The sequence below is a fragment of the Chelonia mydas genome, chromosome 3 (genome assembly GCF_015237465.2).
Source record: "Chelonia mydas isolate rCheMyd1 chromosome 3, rCheMyd1.pri.v2, whole genome shotgun sequence".
Classification (NCBI taxonomy): Eukaryota; Metazoa; Chordata; order Testudines; family Cheloniidae; genus Chelonia; species Chelonia mydas.
In genome coordinates, this window is record NC_057851.1 from 204,101,660 (window position 1) to 204,110,814 (window position 9,155).

Below are 9,155 nucleotides of genomic sequence, written 5' to 3' on the forward strand. Positions count from 1 at the left end.
TATAACAATGCCGTAAGCTTGGAAGTGTGTAAGACCCTCAGGTGCTTACAATACATTCTTCCAGGTTCATAGCAAACTCAACAGGTCTTAGCCTTAGTGAAGGAGGTGATCCTATGTCTACACTATGGATCTTATAGCAGCACAGCTGTATTATTGCAGCTGCACTGCTATAAGGTTTCCCGTGTAGCCTCTCCTGCCGACACGGCGCTGTCCACACCAGCACTTTTGTTAGTGAAATTTGTGTCTGTCACAGGGGTATTGTTTCACACCCCTGACTGACAAAAGTTTTACCAAGAAAAGTGGTAGTGCAGACAAAGCCTAAGGTTTGTAAACCTGCTCCTTGATGGTCAATTTATATGTTCAGTGTACTATTATCCTGTGGCTTATCTCCCAGTTTCGATGCCCAATATGGGAAAACAGTTCTCCAGTCTAGTTCTGCTTAGACCACTTCTGTAGAAAGTTGTCACTGATAGTTTATCTGCAGAGGTTGGGGGGATCTATGCTGTCAGATGCAAAGCAGAGAAAAGTTTATCTAGTTACTGTAATTCTTTGTGGAGACTGACAACATAAATTGTATACTCCCTTTGCACCATGTCTACCTTTCAAGGTGTGTCCATGTGAATTCTGTTGGAGCTGAAAGGGACTGTGGTAGAGTTGAGTTCATGGCTCCTTATGAGGCAGCATATACATTGCCCCAATAGCCATGGCTTTTCGGAAGGTTCTGAACCCCGTGCTGAGGATATGCGCTCCACAAGAGTGAGAATCTTTGCTGTCAACGTGCTTGAACCATGGTTGCTACTCAGTCACTGTTCTTTCTTAAGTTTAGCCAAATTTAAGAATCAAACTTCTGTTTTGCAGCATTGCCATTACCTTCAGAAAGTGTTGACGTTGTGATTTCAGACATTCCATTTGGGAAAAAGTTCAAGATAACAAAAGACACAAAGCTTCTACAAAATATTCTTCGAGAAATGGAAAGGTATGTATAATCTTTGAAACACTTTAGGGTATTTTTCAAACTCTATACTTGTTTGTAATCTTGAGCATAAAAAGCTCTACATTAAATGAACCCTCAATTCTGTGGTCTGGACCCAGAAAAGCTAATAATTAAATGTGTATGTTGCATACAATTATTCCTCACAAATCCACTTCTCCAGAGCATCACCTTGAGGTGCTGCATGTCTTGCCTTGCAATCTGTGGAAGCTTTGACATCAGTAAGAGCTGTCAAAGCATGTATGTTGTATGTTACGTCCTCGAGGCATTCGTGAACTGAAGGGTTACTCTTTCCACGAGTCAGTGTGGTGACAGAACCTTCACCCTTCCTACTGTTTTCAGGCAGAGGTTATTTTGAAAGCTGGCTGAGTTTTCAGAGGTGGTCTGAGAAGCATGCAGCTGTCAAAGTTTAGACACTCATACCAGATGATTCTAAATGGTTTGTTTTTGTTGATACTAGGAGTCTTAAGATGCATTTGCAACAGTAGAATAGTAAAGACCTCTTTACCTGTTATCATAAATGTTGACAGGTTTCCATGCCCCCTTTCTGGTTTATGTCACACGCACTAGTCTCATTTTTAGAGGTGTACACTGTTGGCTTGGTGACCATTTTAACATTTCTTTTATAGGGAACACTAGGACTGCTTGTGTGTTGTGTTTTTGTTTTTTTTTCACATTTAGAGCCATTTTAAAAGTTAGAGGAAAACTGAATTTTTTAAAGAAGAAATTAAGCTTTTTACACATTTTAAATAGTTTAGAAAATAAAGGAATAAAGTGTTAAGGCATAAATGATAACCCCTTCTTAGAGATTTTTTTAATGCATTTTTTAAATAGACATTAAATGTTAACAGAACATGTTTTTGCAGAGAAAATGAAGGGGAAAGTAAATGACACAAAGTAAGAGAGACAGATGTTTCTTCTGTTCCTGTTTTAAAACGTTCTCTGCAGCCTCTCACTTTTTCTTTTTTTCTGTAATAGCTGAAAGGCTTTTGCTTTTCTCAGTTCTACTGCCTCTCTCACTTTCTTGTTTAATCACTCCTTTATTTTCTCTAAAACTGCATGTTTTGTTACTAATATTTGTATGCATTTTTTGAAATAAAGGTATTACTTTCATCTCTAAAAAGGCCTGTTATCATATTTGTCGTAACTTTATTCCTCTGTTTACTAAACTTTAATTAAAATATATAAAAAGCCTTCTGAAAAAACTTTCCTCTGAGCTTGAAAATGGCTCTAAATGTGGGTGGGGGGGAACCACACAAGCGGTCCTAATGGTCCCCATAAAAATAAATTTTTCAAAATGACCACCATGCCAAAAATATACATCTCCAAAAATGAGACTGGTGGGCAGGGCATAAACCGAAAAAGGGGAGTGTAGAAACTTCTCAGTTTCTATGGTGATAAAAGGTAAAGAGGTTTTTACTAGTCAGTTGTATTTGTGATCCATTGCCCTATTTATTGGTAGCCCTAATTTTGGGAAAGAGAGGGAATTTACTTTAAGTCTCACTACAGTTGGAAGTGTAACTAGACTATGGAATATAGTAATACACTTTTAGTGGAGGTTTGTTGTATTAGATCATGGGTTCTTAAAGTTTTGCAATCAGAACAAGTTTCAGGGGGTTGTGACCACCCTCCCTTATGTTGTTGCTGTGTGGGAGGGGTCCTGGTACAGAAAAGGTTGAGCCATTGTATTCGATTTTCCTTTTTGTCAGACCAGACAGGTATTGATGTAATATCTGTTGTTTCTTTTTCAACTATCTACTCTATTCTCTTGTTGGCCTTGCTTAGAGTTCTGGTCTTGCTTTCTCTCTTGGTGGATCTTCTTGAGCAAAGATATTTCCTTGAATATGGGAACAAGGAAAAAAAATTGCTGGAGAAGTTTCACCAAGAGACTCCAATGAGACCCTTTTATTCGATCTGCTGACTGTGAGCAGTCTTCAGATGAGGGCAGTTCCCCCCTGGGGTTCAAGCATTCCAGTGGCTCTTGTAACACTAGTTCCCAACAGGTAATCTATATAACTTGATTTTAAACTGTGTAATTTGATGTCACCTTTCCTCAGATAAAAAGCTTTAGGAATCAATAAAACAAACTGAGGACAATAACTTAGATCTCACTAAGACCATGACTACACTTCCGGTGTCATGAATCATACGTGTAGCTACACAATGCAGTGAAAGCAGTCTGCGTCCACACTCACTATGGTGTGGAGCTACACAGCAGCAAAAGGCTCCAGCAGCACCCACTGCCAGAACTTTTCCCTGCAGCGAGGAGAGGCTCCAGCAGCTGGAAGCCTGTGAGACGCTACACTGCTAAAAATAGCAGAGTGGACGTGGGAGGCACTGCTTGGGCATGTAGAGAGCTCGTGTAGGGTGTATATTCTAGGGTTCAGTTATGGAGGTAACTACTCACCTAAACAGTGCTTCACCCTTTTACAATGTTGTTTATGCCCACGCTAATTGGGCATGCAGTGTCTGTACGCTACACACCGCTGTAAGTGTAGACTACCCTAAGGAAAAGGTCAGTTTAAAAACTCCCTTATTCTGTCATAGGAGATACTTCTTTTACACTGTAGTTTCAAGGCTCTGGAAAATCATTCCAAAGCAGAGGTGGGCAAACCACATCTGACCCATGGGACCCTCCTGTCTGGCCCCTGAGCTCCTGGCCCGGGAGGCTCGCCCCCAGCCCCTCCCCAGCTGTTCCCCCTCCCCCACAGCCTCAGCTCACTGACCGCTGATGCAATGCTCTGGGCAGCCAGGCAACGCAGTTGCAGAGCCGCGGTCTGACTCGGTGCTCTCGAGGGTGTGGCTATAGCACTGCCAGCCACCGGTGCTCCAGGAAGCGTGGTAAGGGAGCGGGGGTTGGATAGAGGGCAGGGGAGTGGTTAGGGATTGGGGCGGTCAGAGGGTTGGGAACAGGGGGGTTGGATGGGTCAGGGGTCTTGCGGGGGCAGTCCAGAAGGAGAGGAGGGGTTGGATGGGGCAGCGGGGGTCCGGGGGCGGTCAGGGAGCAGAGGGTGGTGGATGGGGCAAGATTCTTGGGGGAGCTGTCAGGGGGCAAGAAGCAGGGGGGTCAGATAGGGGTTGGGCTACGCCTGGCTGTTTGGGGAGGCACAGCCTCCCCTAACCGGCCCTCCATACAATTTTGGAAACCTGATGTGGTCCTCAAGCCAAAAAGTTTCCCCACCCCTGGTCCAAAGCCTCCAGCTTCCATCAGTTAGGTCTGGAAAAGGTGTCTGAGTGAGATCATCATTTCAGTTTCAGAAGAAATGTCATCAGTACAGCTGGACCCACCTTTATCTATAGCAAATGGTTTTCATTTCCCCAAGTCAGAAGTATTGCTAAGGCAAGAATGGTCCAGCTTCTCCATTTAGGGAAAAATTTAGAGTGGAGCTACAACAGTTTGCAAAAGGTTTTACTGATTATTATGAAAAAAGAAACCTAAGCATGTACTTAAGCATTTCACTGAAGTAGGGCCATAGTAGCTAAAATCCCAGTGTCTCTGGGATCCTTGAAGGGTGACAGATACTGACTTACTCTTTGTAAAGGAGGGTCATAGCTCTGATTTTGATTGTGGGTGCCTAGATACTAGAGTAATAGGGGCATGAGGAGTCCATAGATCTAATGCACAGCCTTGCGACCATGCACAACTAACTGTTTGTTTTTAAACTGTCAGAGTGCTTCATGTTGGAGGGACAGTTGTCTTACTTGTGAGTCAAGATCTCCACAGGCACATGGGTGGCTGTATTAGCAATTGTGTTGAAAATGACACATCTTTGAACGCTACCCGTGGCAACAAGAATGGAGCTGCTGTGGTGAAAGACTTGAATCCCGAAGAGAAAAATCAGAGTCCAAGAAGTATTTCCTCTTCAATTAAAGGTATAGAGACTGAACACTTCAACAATAAAACTACATGCTTTGGGTCTTTGGCAGCAGTAGAATCCTATGGAGTTAGCCTTGGGAAAACGGATGCTTTCATATACAAATATAGGAAGATACTTGCTGCTGGAATGCAGTAGCATTCTGAAAGTGAACATGGATCTTATTTGAAAGTATGGTCCTAATTTGGGGCCATATAGTGCCACTGGTAACCAAATGTATTTCAACAGTTTTACAGCATTCCTTCCCCCCCCCCCCCCCCCCCCCCAATGCTTTCTTTGCTAAAGAATTCAGTAGTCACAAGATGGCAGAGACAATCCTCCAACAACGTTAAGTTGGCCACAATAAAATACTGAAGTGAGGCCAAATCCTGAGATCCTTACTCAAGCAAAGCATCCATTTACTTAAGGAGTAAAAACTGAGCAAAAGCTTCATGGTTTGGTCCACACTCTTCTAGGAGTGATTTGCATAGGATTTAACTTGCTGCCACTGCGGTGGAACTGTGTAGGTTTGCTTTCCTAAACATTTACCTAGTCAGAATAGGAAACAGATGCACTCTGTCAGATCTGTTGATTGTATATTGATTAGTAATATAATTTAGTTTCCCCAATTAGCACTGGAATTTGATAGGTTATTGTACCAAGATAAGGCAAAGTATTATCAGAACTCCTGTTCAGTTGGGAGCCTGAACGTACATGGTTGCAACACTCACACTTAGGAAATCACATTGTATTTATAATAATTTTATAAATACAGTTAGCAAAGTCACAAACACTCTAAACCCTGCAAGGCAGGTAGAGATAGTACAGAATGTGCTGAGCATCCAGATACTTACTTACACCATCCCTTGTAAAACAACCTGCAGTGTTAGTTATCTTCCCCATCAGTCATCATCTTGGCATCTCTCAAGGCATACAAGATGGGATACAACTTTTATAATGTGTTACACTTATGCCACCATGCGCAATGCAATACTCAGGAAAGGTTTCAGTCCCTTTTCCTTATTTGTAGTTCCTCACCCTAATGCTGGGATGCCCTTCTCCCATAGATTATTAATCCTTTTACCTCAGTTTTATTAGCATATAGTTCAGTCAGTTACCATGGCATTCTTGTTGTCAGAAAGCTGCTGATGTCCCTAGCTTAAAATATCTCAAGATGCTATAAACTAGCATCTCGTGGTTACTTGTCAACAGTTTAGTTTTTACAGCATTTTATTGTTTAAAATAGTTATCTAGGGTTACTTTTGGTTAATTACCTTATGCCTTAATTTAGCTAAACTATTGTCTTACCAGCCTTGTAGGCTCATTGCATTATTGCCTTAATTTACACCTAAGCCTCACCTAGTAAATATCTATACCTGTAGGCTTCAGCACTAAGGGGGATTGGAAGTCTTTACTGAAGTGTCTCTTATGAATCGATTTTTTTTTTGGTAGCAATTACTTAAACGAAAATGTGATGTAAAACTACTAAAACCCATTTCTATTTTACTTTAGGTATATACAACCTTTTAATGTTAGAATAAATCTAAATATCTAGTGTTCTGTTGGTATGAGATCAGCACAGTGCTACTCATGTTCTTTTGAGTAGCTATTGCAGTTTTTTTTTATTGACATTAAACAGCTCAAGGTTTAATTTATTGCTCACCAATCTGGAGTTAGAGGGTATCGCTCACTTTAGCTGTTAAGGGTTAGGTCTGAGCACTCAGCAATTATCAGCTCAAAGGTATCACTCACTGCTCCCTGGCTACTGGTTATAGCTCAGCACTCCGGTCTTAGGGGTTTTCTCTCACCACTAAATGTTTTGGGGTTATTGCTCAGCAGTGTGGGGTTCAGGGTTATCTCTCCCTGGTTGTGTAGGCAGTTATGGGTCAGTGCTGAATGTTCAACCATTATTGGTTTGTGTTATTGCTCATTGAAAAGGGGCTGGGCATGGGGTTACCACTCAACATTCAGTGGTTAGGGGTTGCAGGGTAAGGTTGATCACTCTGCTGTTATCAGTGCTGGATTGTCACTCAGTGCTCAGCATTAGGGGCTGAGGGTTGATGTTCACTGCTCAGCCAGTAGGGTTATGGGTCAGGGCTGAGAGCTCACCAGTTAAGGATTCAGTATTTTTTCCTCACTGAACAGGGTTGGGGGTTAAGAGTCAGCAATAAGCACTCATCATTTAGGAGTTAGTGGTAAATGCTCAATGTTCAGGGGCTAGAGGTTATTGCTCACAGTTGAGTGGGTAAGGGTTCATGGTGAAGGTTTAGCTACAACCTCCAGCATTCCTGGCAAGGCCTGGGAGAGCCTACTCCTAAAACAGACAAGGAGTTCTGTTAGGAAATTAAAAGTGGCCAATCTGGGTCCAACACATCACTTCCCACATGCCAACCCCAAAGCCTCAGTGCTATGGGCTTGGCATGGGACTGACATTGAGAACAAGAGCACACAGCAGGGATAGGAGTTGAAGTCACACTGCCCCGGTGAAAGGTGTTACCGAAGATGCTGCTGTTGGGAGGGTACCACAGCCTGGGTCATGAAGGAGAAAGGACACAGGGTAGATACCCAAAGCAAAAAGATTCCCTCCAACTCCTGCTCCAGGAGCCAAATCTGAATATCAGGCCTCAGGGCATAGCACCTCTGCAGCAGCATCTGGACCCTTATACAAAGAAATCCGTTCTCATCTTCCTAGGCTGTGGCCTACTCGCAGGAGCCAAGGAAATTGCCCTACCAGTCATCGTAATACCCGTGGAGGAAGACCTTAAAGAGGAAGCTTGGGGTCATGGGTGGGCAGCTAACCTAGGGAGAGCGCTGCTGCTGGCCTCTCAGCATGGATCCCTACATGGACGCCACACTTCAGAAGGAAAGGGGCAGCTTTGCTGAGCAAAGCCACTCACACCTGCCTCTCCATCCTGTCCATTTCCCACCAGTGAGCTGGTACAGGCCTTACATGCTTGCCCACTTTGGTGTGGGGGAGGGTAAGTAGCCCTAGACCCTCAAAGGTAATACCTCACTGGGAGTCACCTTCAGACATCTTTCCCCGCCTCTGGGAGATGGACCAGAGATGCCCACATAGGGCCCAAGTGTAATAAGGCACATAAGGGTCCCAGCCTGGCTACATAGGACAGAGAAGGTGGTGCAGCTAGTGACTGCTACATCTCTACTGCCACCTGCTCCTTGACCAACTCACACTATCTTAACAGCTGGGAGAAACAGACCTGCATGCTAAGTGGACAGACCTACACAGGGTCACGCATGGCTCCTGGGCCAGAGACTGCCTCTCCCAGCAGGGAGTGCTAGTCCCCAGCAGCCTTTCCCCTCAGTCATGGAAGGCAAGTATGACCAGTGTACACCTCAGCCTGACTGAGCACCCTACTGTGCCATGGTCACAGGTGGGATGCTAGGAAGCAGGCACATGTGCCTGTCCATTAGAGGTGCCAGGTCTCTACTACCTCCCCCTGCAAGGGCCTGCACACTGGGACCTACTCCCTGAAAATGGCCTCTTGCTGCTCTGCTCTGGCCACCAAGCACTTAATACATAACTTCAGGGAAGCAGGCAGCTCCTGTCAGCTCTAGATTAGACGGCAGCAAGTCACTTTCCTCCATCCCAGTAAAGCTGTACACAGTATGACCCATCTATGCACAGAGAACCATTTACACCAGGTCTGCATCCCCACGGGTTTGTACTCCTGCCCATGTCCTGTGAAGGGAAACAGTAGGAGGACAGGTTTCAGAGTAGCAGCCGTGTTGGTCTGTATCCGCAAAAAGAAAAGGAGGACTTGTGGCACCTTAGCGACTAACAAATTTATTTGAGCATAAACTTTCGTGAGCTACAGCTCACTTCATCAGATGCATTCAGTGGAAAATACAGTGGGGAGTTTTATATACACAGAGAACATGAAACAATGGGTGTTACCATACACACTGTAACAAGAGTGATCAGGTAAGGTGAGCTATTACCAGCAGGAGAGTGGAGGGTGTGGGGATGGGGGAACCTTTTGTAGTGATAATCAAGGTGGGCCATTTCCAGTAGTTGACAAGAACGTCTGAGGAACAGTGGGGCTCTGTCAATCTGTTTTTTCACTTCACCAGGTGGGTATTGTAGTTTTAAGAATGCTTGATAGAGATCTTTTAGGTGTTTGTCTCTGTCTGAGGGGTTGGAGCAAATGCGGTTGTATCGTAGAGCTTGGCTGTAGACAATGGATCGTGTGGATGAAAGCTGGAGGCATGTAGGTAGACATAGTGGTCAGTAGGTTTCTGGTATAGGGTGGTGTTTATGTGACCATAGCTTATTAGCACCATAGTGTCCA

General features: G+C 44.1%; 1 protein-coding gene across 5 annotated transcripts in view; it reads left to right on the forward strand.

Moving 5' to 3' along the window:
- Positions 1-8,686, forward strand: part of THUMPD2 (THUMP domain containing 2) — a 50,975-nt gene extending 42,289 nt beyond the window's left edge. For 4 of the 5 annotated variants that reach the window (XM_043544234.1, XM_043544232.1, XM_043544233.1 and 1 more), the window contains 2 exons: positions 859-976; positions 4,662-6,496. In XM_043544234.1, the coding sequence (XP_043400169.1) occupies positions 859-976; positions 4,662-5,004 (461 nt within the window). In that variant the 3' untranslated portion in view covers positions 5,005-6,496. Of the gene's footprint in view, positions 1-858; positions 977-4,661; positions 6,497-7,537 lie in introns of those variants that run through there. The other variant, XM_037896405.2, reaches the window with a different exon arrangement.
- Positions 8,687-9,155: the final 469 nt, after the last annotated feature.